At 37.0% G+C, this 19648-nt stretch overlaps 2 protein-coding genes and 3 non-coding genes across 6 annotated transcripts; all 5 read left to right on the top strand.

Annotated features, from left to right (window-relative positions):
* The first annotated feature begins 4370 nt into the window (after nt 1-4370).
* Nucleotides 4371-7161, top strand: LOC125213848 (NAC domain containing protein 50-like). Its single transcript, XM_048114602.2, has 4 exons — nt 4371-4872; nt 5324-5601; nt 5703-5888; nt 6410-7161. Exons 1-4 carry the CDS (start codon nt 4671-4673, stop codon nt 6914-6916), a joined length of 1173 nt encoding a protein of 390 aa, XP_047970559.2. The 5' UTR covers nt 4371-4670; the 3' UTR covers nt 6917-7161.
* An 801-nt stretch (nt 7162-7962) lies between these two features.
* LOC125213893 (NAC domain-containing protein 78-like) lies at nt 7963-11882 on the top strand. 2 transcript variants are annotated; one of them, XM_048114682.2, is made up of 7 exons: nt 7963-8263; nt 8713-8990; nt 9309-9497; nt 10205-10445; nt 10545-10732; nt 10808-10922; nt 11038-11882. In XM_048114682.2, exons 1-7 carry the CDS (start codon nt 8086-8088, stop codon nt 11445-11447), a joined length of 1599 nt encoding a protein of 532 aa, XP_047970639.1. In that variant the 5' UTR covers nt 7963-8085; the 3' UTR covers nt 11448-11882. The 2 variants fall into 2 exon arrangements, with proteins under 2 accessions (XP_047970639.1, XP_047970636.1); XM_048114679.2 differs by having other exon boundaries at nt 7964-8263; nt 10205-10732.
* A 3089-nt stretch (nt 11883-14971) lies between these two features.
* LOC125217184 (small nucleolar RNA Z103) lies at nt 14972-15076 on the top strand. Its single transcript, XR_007175604.1, has one exon. It is a non-coding gene; the product is annotated as a small nucleolar RNA Z103 (small nucleolar RNA).
* A 167-nt stretch (nt 15077-15243) lies between these two features.
* On the top strand, nt 15244-15346 carry LOC125217182 (small nucleolar RNA Z103). The gene has a single exon (XR_007175602.1). It is a non-coding gene; the product is annotated as a small nucleolar RNA Z103 (small nucleolar RNA).
* A 102-nt stretch (nt 15347-15448) lies between these two features.
* LOC125217188 (small nucleolar RNA Z103) lies at nt 15449-15553 on the top strand. Its single transcript, XR_007175607.2, has one exon. It is a non-coding gene; the product is annotated as a small nucleolar RNA Z103 (small nucleolar RNA).
* The last annotated feature ends 4095 nt before the right edge of the window (nt 15554-19648 follow it).

Raw genomic sequence — 19648 nt, 5'->3', positions numbered from 1 at the left:
AGCAATTAAGTTATGGGTTAGCAATATAACACTCTCCGAAATTAGAAATTGTAAATTATTATTATATACTTTTCCATATGACCGCTTCCAACTAGATATCGCATATAATGCTAATTATTGTTATGAGAAAAACAAATGTAGCAATGAAAATAAAGAAAATTTGTATATTGAGTTGGGCTTTGACGGTAGGAATCCCCTATAACAAACCTAATATAGGCCCAACTTAATTAATAGTTAGCCCATCAAGCAGTCATTGGCCTATCCCACGAAATTATGATTATTTAATTAAGTGATTTTCATTACATGTGGTTATTTTGACATAAATTCATTAACCTAATTTCCATTGTTTAGGCATCAAATAGTCACACCAAATCATGGTATATTCTATATTGGTAGCTATCATAGATACTTGTTACTCTTATGAAGTTGATCGTGATTAACAAGTACTTAACGAATATTGACCAATACGCCTAAAATGTCCTCTTTCTATAGCACGTTAAAGCAGAGTTCTTTATTTCTCAAATCAAAATTGTTATATAAGGAGTAGTAAGTAATTACTACATACGTTGAAATAATAAAGAATCCAATTAATGCATGTAAAGTTAACTATTTTTTGTTTCATGCTTCATCAATCAATTACTTATTGTGTGTTTGCCACAATTGATTGAATCATCAACCTCTTCCATTATGCGAACTAATAAAATAAAGTTATACGTAGTACTATTTTTTTAGCTTAATTGGTGTGTGCCTATTAAATATAAAAAAGTTACGATATTGTTCTTTATAAAAAAAAAAGGGGGGGGGAAATTGTTTTTTTATTATCCTCACTAAAATATTGCATGCGTAGCAAGAAAAATCTTTGGATGATTGGATCCAAAAACAGATGTGATGTGGTATTGAAGTATTGATAGCAAAAAAAGCGTGCATTTCAATTATTTATTGTCCAATGGAAAATGCAATTGCACCGACCTTGTATTACCTCTCCCAGAAGGAAAGGCAACCCAATAAATTCAGAAATATAAATACACATTATAACAATAAAATATATATGTCATATTAAAAGTGATAAATAATACTCCTGCTACTAGGAATAGGATAAGTGAGAGTAACACTTTTCAAAATGAACTTGGAATATTAAAGTAAGGCGGCCGTACGCCACAGTAATATTTGACTAGTGCTTCACACGTGCGAGATTCACTCGTGCACGAGTTTAACTTCACGAATCTGTATCCCTAATTATTTTAGTTTGTATTGACACGTTGATATATATTTTAACATGATTTTCAGTATTTTACGTTTTCTTAATAAGTTTTTTTTTTAAATTAAAAAATACTGTACTCCACAAATTAAACTTAAAATCAAATGCATAGTGAACAGGCCGAACCAAAACTAGTACTCCACAAAACATTCAATTGGAATGTATGAAAATATCAATAATTTTTACGGTTGCTACAAACAATTGAGATATCAGTCGCATACATTTATATATAGAAAAAAAATTAAAAAAATGAGTGTATGATATTGAGGAGAGGTTTCTTAACGGATGGGCAATGAATTGCTTTACTTGTACTCAATTCTTTTTTAACAGCCATCCTTATTTATTTCTCATTGGATTTGTTCTTGCATGTTGACTCACATGCATATGTCCCTTTCCTTTCTGGGCCCCACTTGTCTTTTCAGCGTATTCAACTTTTTTTTAATATTCTTCCATTTTCTATTCATAGAAAATGTACAGTATACATTTTAACATACGTATGGATCTTGTATGAGTCTTAAATTACTGCTCCAACAGTATTCGGAGAGCGTGATAATACTGTACATTCTTTTTCTGTATTTGAAGTATTTATTCAATTGATACAACGGCTCTACATACACACGCACAATTATAGTAAGTGAGAGAGAAAATTTCTCTTTACATCTTTTTTAAATAACAATTTTAAAATAATACAAAATTTAATATATAAAAAATATTGATGGATGTATTGTTGTTAAGAAATGAGTCTTTATCTCATTAGAAAGATTAAATTTTTCTAAAATAAAAATTGTATATTTTTATTTTTAAAAGACTAACCAAAATATATATAGTTGTTATTTTTAAGAATAAATTACATGAATAACATCTGAACTTTGAGGTTTGCACATAAATATTCTGTGAAACTTAAAAATATTGCTTTTATAGTTTTTATGTGCAAATCTCAAAGTTTAAATATTGCTTTTATAGCTTACTTTATTTTTAAAAGATGAATATAATAATATAATTTCGATCTAAATTAGCTGAAATTAAATTTTAGCATAGATTTTTGTGATCAAACTCCACCACTTCCCAAAGTAAAATACTCCAAATAATTCCGATTGAAATCAACTTGGCTAATTAACCAACAAATGAATATGGTTGCAATTTTTTCGCATGAGTTTTCTTTAAGTCACATCAGATTTAAGTTGAACAAGTAAATTAGAACTCAACAAACAATGAAAAGATAACAATCTGAGTGTATGGCTGTCATCTTTGCAGAGGTAGTCACATGAGGAGAGAGCCAAATTGGACCCCAAATATAGAAAAGCCAGTCATGTTTGGATATTGTGATGCAACAATATTGAAAATTTGTTGAATCACAGTGTGTAAAAATGTCATTTCCCTTTATATAGTGTTGCAGATAGCTTAAGCAAAGTGGTACTATCATCTGTGTGTCTAATTCTCACATGGAAAAATGATAAAGTTTTGTTTGTTTTTCAAGAAAAAAGTCAAAGAAGTATTGCTGCTTTGCTTATCTGAATCTACTTTTTGAGTTGCAAGTAACATGTTTCAATAGGAGGGTCAACTTTGGTTTCTTGCTTTGAAGTTTTTATGAAGTGGTAATCTTACTTTTTTATTTTGTCATGTTATAATAATCTCAATGAATTTGATTTGTATGAATGTTGGGAGTTATCTTTTTAGTGTTATATACTTATATTATTGATGTTTTAGTTAATTATCTTTTTAATCTCAATATTTTATAGATTTGTTATACTATATATTGTTGATGTGATAAGATAAAGATGTAAATGGATAATGAAATGCCAACCATAAGGGTGAATGAAGCACCGTTGTTTTAGTTTATCATCTTATTAGAAAATAGAGAAAAGATTTAGCAATTAAAAAAAGATAACACAATTTATTATATGCACATGATATTCATTAAAATGATTATAACATTTATAATAGATTATTGAAGGATAACTTCTTAGAGTTTTCTACAGGAAATTATAAGAACAAAAACCTATCTAAAACCCACTAATAAGTTGCTTACATTATTTTTACGTACATGGTATGAATGAACAATTTTATTTTATTATATTGGTATATGATTGTTCATGTATTGTTTTGCGGCATATCGATCTTTTAAGTTCTTAATTGTTATTTCATGTGAGATGTGTTGTATCAATTTTAATTAATATATATAGTAATGGATGTTTTTGACAAACTACTTTGTAAACCTATAGTATCGTGTCATGATCTTTTAAAAAAACATAATGGTGCCACACAAAAATGATTGGTGTCACTATTTACCCACTTGGAATATTTATAATATTAATCTCTCATAACACCACTTATCCAGCCACCAATGTTTATCACAACCACAAGCACATTCTACAGCAAAAACTGAATTCCTTCTTTCTCACAAGTCACAACAAAGTACTACTGATTTAACGAAATTATTGCGCTTTTTATTAGACAAAAATTTGCACAAAATCTGAAAGTTTTCGTATTCATGTGATCCGCTGGAATATTTAATAGGGTATATAACTAATTTAGGGATGAAATTATACTAAACTCAATCTTTAATTATCTAATCAAGGGCTCCAACAGTGGTAGCCAAAATACTTATGTTTGTCGCTAGTTTATTTCCCCGCAAATATATATGAAAGTGAAATGGACTAATATTATTGTATTGAATAAAGGCCAAAATTGGTCCCGAATATATGTTCATTTTATAATTTTGGTCTTATATTTTATTTTTTGAAATTTTGTATCCTGAAAATTTCAACTCGGATCACAGTCATACACTAACAATTTTGTCAATTTTTAAACGATTTTAACTGGTTTTGATGGTTTTAACAGTCATTCAGGTTAAAACTTTTTAAAAATTGACAGAAATATTAGTGTCGAACTAATTATGATCCAAGTTAAAATGTTCAGGATGCAAAAATTCAAAAAATAAAATATAAGATCAAAATCATAAAATAGACTATATTTAGAACTAATTTTAACATTTATTCAGTTTATTGTATTTATTCAAGAAATAAACAAGAAGGGGGGCCGAAGAGAGAGAGACGCTTCAGCCAAAAGCAAGCAAAAACTCATGGACAAAAATAAATAAAATAAAAAGAAAAACAATGTACAACAGCTAAGCCGAACGCACTGCCCTCTCTTCTCAACTTCTCCCTTTCCGATTTTTCGATTTCCGTGTCAAGCAAGCATCCACTCTCCTGCATTTCTTAACCCATGGGCAATAACCAAACCCCAACTCAATAAATCCCCCTTTTTCTTGCCTTCTAATCTTCTTCCTCACCCACTTTATCCTCCAATTGATTCGATTCTCCTCGATGTGTTTGTGTTGAGTTTGCGGGAGCACCATCACTCCACTTTACCCACCCTTTTTCTTCTTCTCTTTCTATTCTACCTGCGGGAAATGGGACAGGAGGTGGCGGTTGTGGCCACGGCTGCCGGAGCAGCGCCGTCTCCGACCTCTCTGGCGCCGGGCTTCAGGTTCCACCCCACCGATGAGGAGCTCGTCAGGTACTACCTCCGGAGGAAAGCTTGCGGGAAGCCGTTCCGCTTCGAAGCTGTTATTGAGATCGATGTCTACAAATCTGAGCCCTGGGAGCTTGCTGGTATATCGTAAATGCTAATTTTTTAAAATTCGTAGCCTCCTTCTTTATAATTTGTTGCTTTGTATGTTTGGTTGATTGTTGAAGAGGTTTGGTGGAGTATCTTTTATGTAGCGTTGTGGTGGCGCAGCTTCTTTTCCTTTTCCTTTTTTTATAAAAAAATAATTAGATCGATTTTTTTTACTGGTTTAGCTTGTGGAGTATGTGGTGTATGTAAATTTCAGTTTTGATTTGCTGATTATTTGGTTGGAGATTTTGGGGTTTGCATAGTCTTTTTATCTGTTGAAGCAAGTAAGCTATGAAGTGAAGTGCAAGAAAACTATAAAAAGTTGTATGAACTTTGAAAAGGCTGTGGTTGAATTCAAGAGAGGATATTAATGTGGATCTGTTTGTTTCAAAACTTGATTGTTGATTTTCTTCAACTGATGTGAGTTTTTTTTTTGCTTTGGATAAGATTACTCGTCTCTGAAGACTCGAGATCTCGAGTGGTACTTCTTCAGCCCCGTGGATAGGAAGTACGGGAATGGGTCTCGGCTGAATCGTGCCACGGGTAAGGGGTATTGGAAGGCGACCGGAAAGGATAGAGCGGTGCGCCATAAGAGTCTTACCATAGGTATGAAGAAGACGTTGGTGTTCCATAGCGGGCGGGCGCCTGATGGAAAGCGGACCAACTGGGTGATGCACGAGTATAGGCTCTGCGATTCAGAACTGGAACGGGCTGGAGTGACACAGGTGTGCTAGTTATATGGAGTATGATTTAGCCTATGAATCTCTCTACTTGCAAAGTTGTGGAATCTTGAGATTAATTCTGCTTTGTTGCTTTGTGAGGAAAGGATGCGTTTGTGCTGTGTAGAATCTTCCAAAAGAGCGGCCTAGGACCCCCCAATGGGGACCGGTACGCCCCTTTTGTCGAAGAAGAATGGGATGAAGATGCAGTGGTGGTGGTGCCTGGGGGAGATACCGAAGATGATGTGGTGAATGGTGATGAAACACGAGTCGAGTGTACTGATCTCGATCAGGTGTGTTTTGCTTGTGGTTGTTTGCTGTAATGCTTCCTATTTCGGATTACATCACCACTGGCGTGATTGGTTCCGTACTTCCGTAGTTAATGCTCGATATTTAAAGGTTAAAGTATTTTTTGACTTAGCCATATACTCAATTTGATAATTGCATTTGATCTAATGTGTTAATGCAGAAAGATGCAATTATTTAGTTCAAGGCTTTTGTGTCTTTCCAAAATTGAAATAGTTTACAAGTCATGAAACTGATTTTCTTCTTTATACAATAAAAAATGCGCCATTTCTTCCCTTTTCGACTAATAAACCAGTAGAAAACGCCTAAGAATGGTGTATTTCTAAGCGGGCTAAATGTTTGGTTTACGTAGATTTCTTGTATTGTACGTCTTCTAGCTCTTTTGATTGCTCGTGGATTAACCTATTCATAGTCTTCTTGCATAATGGATCGAAACTTTTTATCATTACTATTTATCGAGTTGAGTTGTGATGAGCATGAGCTTGCTAAGCCTCGAATGTGTTGACAGGACACTCCGCCTCTAACGATGGCTCCTCCCCAGACTGAGAACACGACTGGGATGCAGTCTCTTCCGTTTTTGTGCAAGAGGGAGAGATCAGAAGAAGACCCCGAGCCACTCTCTTTAGCTCAGAGCAAACGGGGGAAGCCTGACGAAAATCCCAACTCGAGCCACGCTAATGGATCCGAAGATTCCACCACGACCAGCCAGGATCCTTGTACAGTGATGATGACGACAAATTTTACCTCCGGACTACTGGACTTTCCTCTATTCGAGCCCAAAGAGAGCCAGCAGCCCGCGAGCACACTAGCATTCGACTCCTCCAACCTAGAGAAGTCGGTGCCACCTGGGTACCTGAAATTTATCAGCAACCTAGAGAACGAGATTATGAACGTCTCTATGGAGCGGGAGACCTTGAAGATTGAGGTGATGAGAGCCCAAGCAATGATCAACATTCTTCAATCACGGGTCGAGCTAGTGACCAAAGAAAACGAGGAGCTACGGAGACGTGCCTAGGCGGTATCGGCATGTAATTTTCTTTGTTGGGGCCGGATTCCATCTCCATTGCATCAGAACTGAATTCTGTGTTCTGTTCTTGATGGGGGAGATGAGTAGTGGGTGTCGAGAGAGATTTTTGCCTCTGTATTATGTACTGTGAACTCTCCTAGTTTGGTGCGGACGACCTATGAATCTGTCGAAAATTCTCCTCCCTTTGTTTCAATAAACGATGATGTTTAGAATCTCACAGCTTCCGTTTTTCCTGTCTTCTCTCCCAGTTTGTTTCTCTTCCATCCAAAAAGTCGAATTTGCGTTACCAACTAGAATGAATTATCATTATTGATTTTCTTTAACAAAAAACCGTTAATTTTCTTTAACAAAAAACCGCTAATTAAATAATGGTACATCGATTTTGATCAGTTCTAAATATTTCTATAAACTTGAAAATTGAATCATAATAATATGACTTTTGAGTTTAAGTTCATTTTCAATAATTCCTAACTGATTAAGTGTATTTGTATTATTTAATTCCCGTACTTAATATTTTTCAAGAAGCTATGAGAACCAGAGATTCGATTTTCCGTTCAAGTATCGGTATTATTCATTGATCGTGTACTGAAATAAAATCCTATTAGAGATATTAAAATCGTCATATAATATTTAAAGCCAGTTGTAGAAATATGATTGTTAATCAATTAGGTTAGGTTCGAGCTCATAATGTTCACATTGAATATCCAACTTCATATAAATAAGTTTCCTAATTATAATCTAAATATTTTTAAAAATACATAAATTGTGAATGATAACTTCTCAATTTAATTTATACTAGCATAACAAAAACTTTCAAAAAAGTTCCAACATTTGAAAATGTGACATAATCATGTGTTTTTTTCCATGTTGCTCCGTATTTGAAAAACTAAAAACTGTTGTTTATAAACCCGAATAAAATTCGGATCCTCGGTGGCGACCCGTACCCGAAAGAAACTCAAGCGGCGCTGCCGTCAGCTCTAAACCCGAAAAAATTTCGGATCATCGAGATTTTTCCATTTATATAAATACTTTTTGAGCATCTTCTTCATCGCCTATTCAAGTAGAGACTCCTTTTACATTTATATATATAGCTCACGCATCCTTCATTCCAACCCCAATTCTCAACCCTAAATCTTGGCCAATTGACGACTTTTTTAATGGAGATCGCCGTGAAGAAGAATTCCTTCAATACGCTGGAGCCTGGATTCCGTTTCCACCCCACCGACGAGGAATTGGTGCGCTACTATCTGCGCCGGAAGGTCTGCGGCAGAGGCTTCCGCTTCCGTGCGATCTCTGATATCGATATCTACAAGGCCGAGCCTTGGGATCTTCCAAGTACGCGTTTCTCCCATTTCTCTTTTCTTTTTCCTCGTCTCTACTTGAATTTTCGTTTGGGATGATTGAATTTAGAGTCGTAGATTCATTTCACGTCACTGGACTTCCTTTTCCTCGAAGAAGAGTCCTAATTTGTTTTTTAGAAGATTTCTACTGATTTGTCTGTTCACTAGGATTTGATTTCCAGTTGATGCGTTTTATACTGAGGTATTGTTGGACTAATCGCCGTTGAATTTTGATCTGAATCGCAGATCGTGTTGTGTCAATTCTGATCTCGAATTTCAGTTGTTGTTGTCATTCCAAATTTCTTGAAGGGCTTATTTGATACAGCTATTAACATTAGGTGCTAAAGATGGATTTATGATTTTTATTGCGGACACTAGTCTTGTTGGTTAAATTTGTGTGTGTATAAATTCAAGCCTTATAGTAGTAATCTTTGGCGCATGTAGGCTTCTCGAAGCTGAAGACTAGAGATCTGGAATGGTATTTCTTCAGCGTGCTGGATAGGAAATATGGTAATGGAGCAAGGACTAACAGAGCCACTGAAAAAGGGTATTGGAAGACTACTGGGAAGGACAGGGCTGTCTACCACAGAGGGCAGATTGTTGGGATGAAGAAGACTCTTGTATATCATATTGGACGTGCTCCGAAGGGACAGAGAACCAACTGGGTTATGCACGAGTACAGACTCACTGACTTGGAGTTGGAGAGAGCTGGCATTCATCAGGTAGAATGTCACATTTTTACAGCATAAAATTTTCACTTACAATGTGAATGAAATAAAAATAATTGGGGTAGGTTTGAACTTTGGAAGAGTGAACATGATATGGGAACTGGTGGTGTAATTTATGCTACAAAAGTTTTGTATTCTATCAGGTGTATTATCGATTTTCCATCCACTAAGCATAGTATAGGATCACTCACATTTCTGTCTATATAGAAAACTGGATAGATGATTCACCTGGTGTGAATGTTGTAATAATTTTTCATGATCTTAGAACCGTTGACCTTTTATTTGCTGACGGTATGTACTTTTGTGGAAAAGGATGCGTTTGTGCTCTGCCGTGTCTTCCAGAAGAGTGGCTCTGGGCCAAAGAATGGTGAGCAGTACGGAGCACCATTTGTGGAAGAAGAATGGCTCGGTGATGACTCAGACTTGATTCCAAAAGCAGAGGCTGCAGAGGAGGTTGACTTTGGGGATGATGCTTATTTGGACGGCGATGATCTTGAGCAGGTTTGTACACGCCATTGATATTTTGTCAAATTTGTTGCCTCAGATTCTTTCTGATGAAAAAATGTGTATAAAAGCATGGATCTATGAGGGTATAAAAGATGTATTTTTTGGGATTTACTGGATTTGAAACTTAGAACTGTCAAGAACCGTATGATTTTTATATAATTTGCCTTGGAAGCTTGCGATCAGCTGTTTCCTTAACAATCTTGGGGAGTTGGGGTAGCATTCTTGGGAAAAAAATGCAGATGAAAAATTTCCATGAAGGAACTTAACAATATCTTTTAGATTATTTTGCAAATGATGTGGTCGAAGAGTAATGTAGGATTTTATAGTGAGATTAATCCTGGTGCTGCTTTAGCTTTTGCTACAGTGAATAGGAACTTAAACATAATAGTATTAGTTATTTGTCCTGTGCAACATCTTTTTATATAAGAGTAACCAAAACTTGGATTTGATGTAATGAATTTGATAATCATGTTCCCATGTGTAAACAGTTTTTCATTGTACACATTCTTGATTATTATTTAAATTTATAGTAACAATTACTGCATTTTGTGTTCTTCTTTAAGTTGAATAAGATTATATAATGATCTGTCTCCATCCTTAAAATACTCAATACAGTAAAACTTTATCTTGTAAGAAGCTCTGTTACGTGATAGTGTTATTTTCCGGGTCATATGCATTTGACTAATAGTTTTTGGTGCCAGATCCTTCGATCAGATAATCCATCTGCCGATTCTCCTCTTCAATCGAATTGTCAGCCGACAGATGGCAGCAGCTTTGTTGAGGAAACTGCAGAGTCCGTGGATGATGGCCCTAAGCTCTTATTGAGTGCTGGTGACCAGTATTGTGAACCTGAGCAGCATGAGGAGAATAACTTGTATGATATACCTGCTCCATTTGATATGGATGTAAGAGCAGTCAAACATGAATTCATTGGTGAATCCAGTAAGTCGGAGTATTCTGATGATTTGGATTTCTTACTTGATGAACCATTCCAAGAGAATCCACCAGATCTGCCATATGGTAATGCAAGCTTCATTGAAGGTAGTGCAAGCTTCATTGAAGGCAGTGATCTATCACATCCCATTGAAGGTAATACCTCTCCTGCCAGCACGCTTGAGGAATTCTTTTCGTTCTACGATGCCAGTATCGGCAACTCCCAAGACTTTGCATATGATTCCTTAGCAATGATAGAGGACCTTCTTCCTTGTGAACCGCTGCTTCCTTCTGAGGTAATATTACTCCCAATTCATTGAGTTTCTGTGCTCTTTTGGAACTAAGTGATCTAACTCATACTATCATGACAGGAACCAGAAGTTGGTGGAGAGCAACCTACTTTACCCAGTGCACAACCTCTCAACAACAATAATGGTGACGCTGGATCATCATCTGATAAGCTCGACTCCTCCACATATGAATCAGGTACCAAAATATTCCCTTCTTTTGACAACTACTGTATTTACTGCCAAGCCCTGGCGTCACTGGTATATTCTTGAGAATGATTAGCTCTAAACTAACTGGCTCTCATGCGTAACAGATTTCCAATATCCATTCCTCAAACAGGCCAGCCAGATGTTGGGCAGCATGCCTGCTCCACCAGCCTTGGCTGCCGAGTTTCCTTCAAAAGGTGCTGTGCATCGTCTCAATTCTCTGTCACAACCTTCTACTTCAGTTCATGTCACTGCGGGCATGATTCAGATAAGAAATTTGTCTGCAGATGGAAATGGAGTAGACAAGTTACTAAGCAAGCCCACAAGCCTCAACATTGTTCTTTCGTTTGGCTATTCTCGAGGTGAGGATGGTTCTGCTCGTCTGGAATCAAGCGTAAGTCTACTTCCGGGGAAGACAATGACATTGCTCTCAAGGGAATGGTTCTACTTCATGTTCTTCTTGATCCTTTTGCTATCCATCAGCTGCAAGATAGGGAGCTGTATATGTGCAAATTAGTCTTTTCAGGGAAACTCCATGCCCGCTAACACTCTAATACCATCGCGTAAGCAAAGATCTCATCCGCATACTCATCGGATGTCGTGAGATTTGCTTTTGTCGAAACAGATGTTTAGTATGAATAGAATTTTCAATCTTGAAGCAATGTGATTGGAATCTATCATGCTGCAGTTAATGTTGTTGAAGTTATTGCTGGACTAAGTTGTGAATTACCACACACGACCTCTGCTGTCGCGACGTCATGGGTGGTTCTAAGGTGTTCCGGTCGGTTTCAGCTTGTGATTTTATGTGTCATCTTTGGACTCAATAACGGCGTCTTGAGTTTGGAAGTCTAGATCTGTTGAAACCTTGAGGTTCATTGGCGCCCTTTTTTTTTTTGGAAAATGGATTGACCCTCTATTTATAGTTTCATATATTATCTTCTTCAACTTGCAATTTCCACGCCCATATTGTAGTTGAGATAAAATAAAATACTACACATCATTATTTCATTTTATTTTACTTGCACGCTCTATTCTCTAAAATGGTACTCCCTCTGTACTATAGAAATATGCCTAATTTTCTTTTTTGCTCGTATCATAGAAATATTTTCTTTTTTACTTTTATCATTTATGGGTTTCATCATTTACTAGTACTATATTATTTCAATTACTTTTTTTCTTTTTCTTTTATTTTATCAATTATAATGCATTAAAACTTATGTTATTTTCAATTATCATATTTCTATTCGACAGATGGAGTAAAAAAATATCCTTACTCCATTATTGTTTTAAACCAAAATTTCTTTATATTTTTTGAATTTCGATTTGACTTTGTAACGTTGGTTCATAATTCTTGACGGACTCATTCTTTATTTATATTTGTGTGCATTGATAATACATCTTATTTTATTATATTTTATTCTGACTCTTCCAACAATGACAATGAAAAACTTTTTAAGTTTAGAGAATACTGAATAGAGTGTGCAAGTGACAATTCATGTTCGAAAATCATAAATATTTACAGGATTCCCAATGCTCTTCCTAAAAACTCCCTAACTTCTGTCACATCAGCACCAAAATTTATCCCCATTTTTTAGCTAATTTTTAGCCAACTGCTCCAATGGTTTATCCCTTATTTCTCTCTTATTTTTTTCTAACTCAACATTTCATTTTTACATCTTCACTAATATTGTTTAATTTTCCCTACAAATGTGTTTAATAAATAGATTTATAATGAACAATTCATCGTTGTATTAATCATTGCAAAATATAATACAATGAGAAAAAAAAAACTACAAATAAAAAATCATAAAAAACAAAGATTTAAAAAACTAAGAGGGAGGGGCGTCCGGCGGGAGGCCCATCAGGATCTTCGAATTTTGGATGGTCGACCAGAGGGACTGCTTCTCTTCTGGGGTTCCGCCGCCGGTGAAGTACAACGTGTATAGCTGCGTCAGATTGGCGACATTGGCAGAGAGCGTGGCTTGTTGTATGAACTGGGGTTTCGACTGGGCATCCGACGATGCGCCCTTTCCCTTCCGCCTCCCCTTCGCCTTCTTCGCTCCCACAGGGCGCTCGTGCGGACCATCCCCAGTCAAGTCGATGGGGGACGCGCTCCCCTCGCTCTCCGCACCGCTAAGTCGCGAGCGCACCGATTTCCCGTGCAGCGCGTTGTGCATCCCTGTCCGGAATTTGGGGAGATCCTTCAGCCTATCATAGATGTTCCAATACTTGAAGCCCTTCGACAAGAACTGGCCACTATACCTCTGGATGGCCTCATCTCGGACCATGTGCTCGTTCTGGCCACTCGTCATGTTCGTCATCAAGTTAGAATATATACCGTTGAAATGGCCGCAGTCCCTCATGAGGCGCTCCCAATGCCGGCGGATCGCCTCGCTGCCATGGTCCTTCATCGAGGCAGTCTTGTTGCTCGTGTACTTCTCCGCAACCCGCTCCCAGAACATGATCTCAGTCTGGTAGTTGTTGCGCTCCGCGTTCTGCGTCGTGTCCGCCCAGCAGTTGGCTATCAGCTCGGACTCTTCCAGAGTGTAAGTAAAGTAGTCCTTACCCGCTTCGGCTTCTCATCGGAAGCCGTATCAGTCGCAGCCGTCGACGCCGGCGCCTTCCCCTTCCTGCTCCTGGAAGGCGGCTCGGCGGGCGTTTCTTCCTCCTCGTAGTCGTCCATGCTGAGTGTCGGATCCGTTGTGTACGTCGCGGCCTGAGATCCTTCGTCGCCTAGAGTTGATCCAGGGGTGTCGAACAACGATGTGACTATCTGGGGGCGATACACATCGTCGGCTGGAGAGGGCAGACTGGAAGTACGGAGAAAGTCTGCGCACCGGAGGAGTCTGCAGTGGGGACGGACCCGCATATGGACATTGGCCGGGAGGAGAACCCATCGACAACAACGAGTTCATCCACTGCTGATTTGTTTCATCAGTGGGGTTGGGAATTTGCGGACTCGGCTCTTTGCCCTTACCTTTTCGGGGATTTTTTCTACTTGAACTCATAATTTTGAAGATTGAAGATTGAGATAATGAGATTGAAAAATTGAGAGAATGAAGATTGTGTGTGATGAATGGAGGAGGAGGAGGAGGAGGAATTATATATAGGTTTGGAATTATAGCCATTGAAAAAAAAAAAAAACGCTGATTTATCGCCGAATCGCGCCTACAGTGGGCGCCGATGATTCGGCGATGCAGCGGGAGTCGGCGTTAATTAACGCCGAAAAAACGCCGAAACACTCCCAACGGTCGGCGATAACTCGGCAATATTCGGCGAAAAATCGCCGAGTGTTATCGACGGACCATTGGAAATGCTCTTATCTTGCATTCCTGCACTATAATACCTACTTCTATACTCGTGTGCGCTGAGGATGGTTATAGATAAAATATTAGATTTTCTAATTGTATTAACTTTTTATTTTATTTTTTCTCTACTCAGCTCGTAAAGTAGTATATGTATAATAGATATAATTATTTAGAATTTCTATTCATTAAGTAAAAATTACATGACCATACGGGTGGTAATAATAGTTTATTCAGTTATCTATTTGATTACAATAAATTGATAATTATGGTCTCTAATTTAGTCCATCCCCAAAACTATTTCGCGGCCGAGCCCCCGATTCCAAAACTAGGGTTTTAGCAAACCCGCCTCCTTCCTCACGCCTATATATATCCTAACCTTTCCTCACCCTTCATCACACAGATTTATGTTGAATGCATCAGATCTGCAACTTCCTCTTCTCCACGATCTCTTTTACCCATGCTCGTGTTCGCTCTGCGATTTCTGTTTTTCGAATTTCCTAATTTTATTCATCTTCTGTTTTTATGTGCGTCGATATACTGATTACCTGCGCCAAACATTCAATCGGCGTTGTGTATGAGCCGACGCCATATTTTGATCTACCGGCTTCTGCTTTTCGATCTGAGCTCGCTCGTTTCGAGCTTTATTCTATCAGAACTGGTGAAATTTCATTCTCCAATTGTTACGTCTTTTTTTCTAAATACTGTTTCCCTTTTTTGAAATGATTCTCGAGAGATGAAAGTGATGAATTTTTCCCCAGATGATTCGACGCTGAAATAACTGAGCGCTCCTTTATTTTCTCCCTTTGTGGAGAAAATCCAAGCCAATATTCTGATTCATCTCTTATTCTCAATTTAAGTTCTACCCCTATATTTTTTTCCCAATCTAATCAACATTTTCTGCTTTTACCCACACTATATAAACTGTGTCTTTTGTGAAATGTCAATACTTGTTGTGATGATGGTTTTATACTGGAATGATTGAAGTGATTTGCATAGCTTGTTTGAATGGAGGTGATGATTTTTTCCCCAGATGATTCGACGCTGAAATAACTGAGCGCTACTTTATTTTCTCCGTGTGGAGAAAATCCAAGCCAAAATTCTGATCCATTTCTAAATTCTCAATTTGAAATTTCTTTTTGTTTTCTAATTAAATTAACATTTTCACAATGAAATTATTAAATAGGAGTGAATTTCAGAGTACCTTATTTGGATGGAGGTGATGAATTTTTCCCCAGATGATTCGACGCTGAAATAACTGAGCGCTACTTTTTTTTCTCCCTTTGTGGTGAAAATCCAAGCCAAAATTCTGATCCATCCATCTCTTCATTCTCTATTTAAGTTTTCTATTTTGTTTTCCAATCAAATTAATGTTTTCTGCTTGTTACTGCAATAAATAAGCTGCCATCCTGGTTATTGTTAGTTTTTGTGATTATTGTTGTGCTGAAATAACTGAGCGCTCCCTTATTTTCTTTTACTATGGAGAAAATTCAAGAATATTATGATCCATCTCTTTATGTTCTATTTTTATTTTTCTCTTCTTCCAATCAAATTCATATTATACATACATTATAGTAATCTAATTCAAGCCAAAATAAATTGTGTTCTGATAATCCAACAAATAGTTTTTTTTCTTTCGCCGAGTTAGGGCTCGTCTGGTAGGTGGGTAAATAATTAACATGGATGTATGGTTTGGGCTTGAGTTGATAGGTAGAGTTGTTAGTTGTTTAGTCCAAGAAATTAGTATAGCCCAATTTGAAGTGTTTGGTTGAATGAGAGTAGGGCTGAAAACAATTTTCACATACTAAACTACCCCTCTTTAGCTCCTCACATGCCTAGCAATCTTAATCCCCAAACATCACCATTCCTTCTCCGTCTTCATCCTCTCCACTGCCTTTGTCACCTTCCTCTGCCGCCGCCGCTTCTTCTGTCACCTACCTCCGCCTTCCCTCCCCCCCAAACTCTTGCCCGAACTCCAACTGAGCATGATCGCAGATTTCCCAACTCCCCTACCCACCCTAATCTCTTGTCCGACACTAGTTTCACCCCTACCAAGCTCTTCTTCGAAACCCCTCACCTTAACAATCTTAATTTTCAACAATCCCTAGCTCAAATCTCACAGAAGTCAAACATTAGAGATGTAGTTCTCGATTTCTTTTGCATTTACGCGTTTGATATTTGCTAGAGTATGAGCATCCCATTTACTTCTGCCACACCACCGTTGCTCCTACCCTCTGCGTTCTGATATACTGGCTGCAATTTCACGATAGAATTGACATAGTGTTGTGGGATTCGGTAGAGATCCCCACATTCAGAAATTGGCCAAAGTCATCGTCAATAGTATAAACGACTGGCAAAAATGGAGGGAAAGGTGAGCAAAAGTTGCTTCAAATTGGTGAGAGATGAGGACCAAAATGAGAGAATATTTATCTACTGCAGAATTGAGAAACTGAGCTGCCCTTATACTTCTCAATTCTGCATAAATTGAGAATATTAACTCTTGATAGAGTTAATATTTTTAAAATCAATCACGCTTTTCTAAATACTCCATAAAACATGGGAGTACTTATTTGATTAGTTTCACAACGTTTACTTAAATAACTCTGTTTAATACTACTACATTCTGATTGAATATTTCCAACAATAGGTGTTTCTATTATCAATACATGAAACATAAGCAGTGTGCATGTTCCTTGTTAAAACGCTGACTACTGAACATAACCAAAATCAGATCAAACAATAGGGGACTACTTAATAAATTGTAAGTTATCCGTAACAAACAAACACCTTCCATTTTTCTCATAATGCCAAAATAAATACCACTAGTTGCAGAAAGAGGGGCATCTTTTTAACCTGATCAGATGAGAAAGAAAGCAGAGTTTTTTCACATTCTTGTTCAGTAATTGAAGCAACCATCTGTGATATCATAGAGACTCTACGATGTGAATAGCTTGTTGAGACCCCGTGATGGTAACTTTCCTACAATAAAAGCAGTGTGGGTATGGATTGTGCTTCGATTAGCTTGAGCAGAAATATTAGAATTCTACGTGTATGTACCTATCTCTGATATCCCGGACAAGAAATTGCCTATCTCTGATATCTTTATCCTAGCTCCACCAATCTGCAGTAGTAAGAGGAACATCAGTTCTAAGAATCTGCCAAACAGAGCTTTGGGACCTATCTACAGACCTGGCTCATCTCCATAACATTCCTTCCACCACGACCGATGACAATTTCAATATGTTCGTCTGGAATTCCAATTGTTACTGAACTACTTCTGTCGTCCTGTGGCTGCACGTACACTTATTGTTCATGAACACGCATAATTCTAGGAAACATCCAGACAACGAGGTTGCTTTATAATCTTAGTCATGTAACTAGAAACACTAATAATGATTCAGGATGTGATCAATTACACCAGTTACGATTATCTTATACATATTGGCACAAGGATTTAAGTTGTAAGAGTCTTGCAGCAGAGTATAAAATATCATTACATTTACTCACACATTATATGAAAGAACAACAAGGACCTTTAAGTTAACAACTCTTTGCAGTAGTACGAGTACTGAGTACAAATTTGTAACCACTTAATTTTAAACTACTGATTATACATCTAGAAAACCATGTCAGTACAAAGTAGCTTAAACAAAATAAGATATTGAGCGAAATGATTATACGTTGGGGATCGGTGGTGCACACCCGAGCTCCACATTAGTATGATATTGTCCGTTTTCTCAAAGCCTCACGGTTTTACTCTTGGGATACTCCCCAAAAGACTTTATACTAATGGAGTTGGGGTAGCCCATTTATATACTTAACGTTTGTTCATTCTCATATGTGGGATTTTGTTTGCCCTCACATTATATATGCTTACCGACCTTATTAGGTAACATGTTATTCTGATACTTCCCTCCAGCACCATTTGGTCCATAGTTCATCCCATTATATGCCACCGCTGAAATGGAGGTTATATGATACGGGCATAACTATTGGAATATCCCAATCTCTTTTTTAGTTAGTTAGTTTGATTTACCGTATCTTTAGGATATCTATTTTGTTCGTTAAATAGCATTATTATAAATAAGGCTATTATTATCTTTGGGAAGCAATAATGAAATCATAATTATTTGTCTTTTATCTTTATTTATTTTTCCGTCTAGTTTACTAAAACTATCGATTGCCGACAGAGCAACGTTTTTCTGCAACTTTCTATATCTTCTTGTTCGTTAAATAGCATTAGTATTATAAATAAGGCTATTATTATCTTTGGGAAGCAATCAGTGAAATCATAATTATTTGTCTTTTATCTTTATTTATTTTTCCGTCTAGTTTACTAAAACTATCGGTTGCCGACAGAACAACTTTTTTCTGCAACTTTCTTTATCTTCTTCACTTGATAAGGGTTTTTTTCCTTATCAAGGGATGCTTTCATTGATGAAAGCATCTAAAACCCTTGTCAAGTGAAAAAAGATAAAGAAAGTCGCAGAGAAACCGTGTTCTGTCGACAATCGAAAATTCTAAATGGGAAACTAAATAAAGATAAAAGACATATTATGATTTCGCTGATTGAATGAAGAGAATAACAATAGGTCATGTTTATAGTATTTCTACGAATAACCTAAGAGTGTCCACTATAGGGGAGCCGCGGCCGGGCCACGGGAGAGCCGCGAGCCGCGGCTCCCTATAGTGACTGGGGTGGGCAGCCGTAGCGGGGGGGGGGGGGGGGTGGACACGGGAGCGCCACGATCGTGGCCCGGCCGCGGCTAAGTATACACATTTTTTTACTTCATTCCTACACAAATTCTATAAATATACCCGTTTTTAATTAAAAATATATTATTTGGTGGCTTGGGCATGTCCACTATAGTGTAAAATATGGGCGTTTGTGGCCCGACCACAATTTTATACCTTGGCCACGTTTTGTGGTTTGGCCCGGCCAACTATAGTGGATACTCTAACTTGGCGAACAAGATATATGGGAAAGATATGCTAAATCATAATTGAAATAATGGGATCTTCTATAGATATATCCTTATCATTATAACAAATGATAACATAATCCAAAAGTACATGTATTCCGTGGAGCTTATGGTCGTCGTGCTAGATGCTCAAAACCAAGCCAATGGATGTTACTACTATTATTGTGTGTGTGTTTTTTAATGTCTTTGTCCCAAAACAAAACCTCACACAGGCACACAGTTTTCTGAAGCATAGAATTAGAACCAAGAAATACATAGTACTAGTATGAAACTATACACGCTTTTTAACCAAAGAAAATTAAAGACTAAAAAAATCAACCACAATGAAAGATATGTAGTGGATAAAAGGAAAAAATAAAATAAAAGAAAAATTGCAAAAAATTTTAGTATATTTAAATATTTAAAGAAGAGACTAATTTTAATAGTAAAAG

The sequence above is a fragment of the Salvia hispanica genome, chromosome 3 (genome assembly GCF_029641045.1).
Source record: "Salvia hispanica isolate PSC_SH4W2 chromosome 3, Shi_PSC_v1, whole genome shotgun sequence".
Taxonomy (NCBI): Eukaryota; Viridiplantae; Streptophyta; class Magnoliopsida; order Lamiales; family Lamiaceae; genus Salvia; species Salvia hispanica.
Note: the sequence above shows the minus strand (reverse complement) of the source record. Positions and strands in the feature narration are given on the sequence as shown.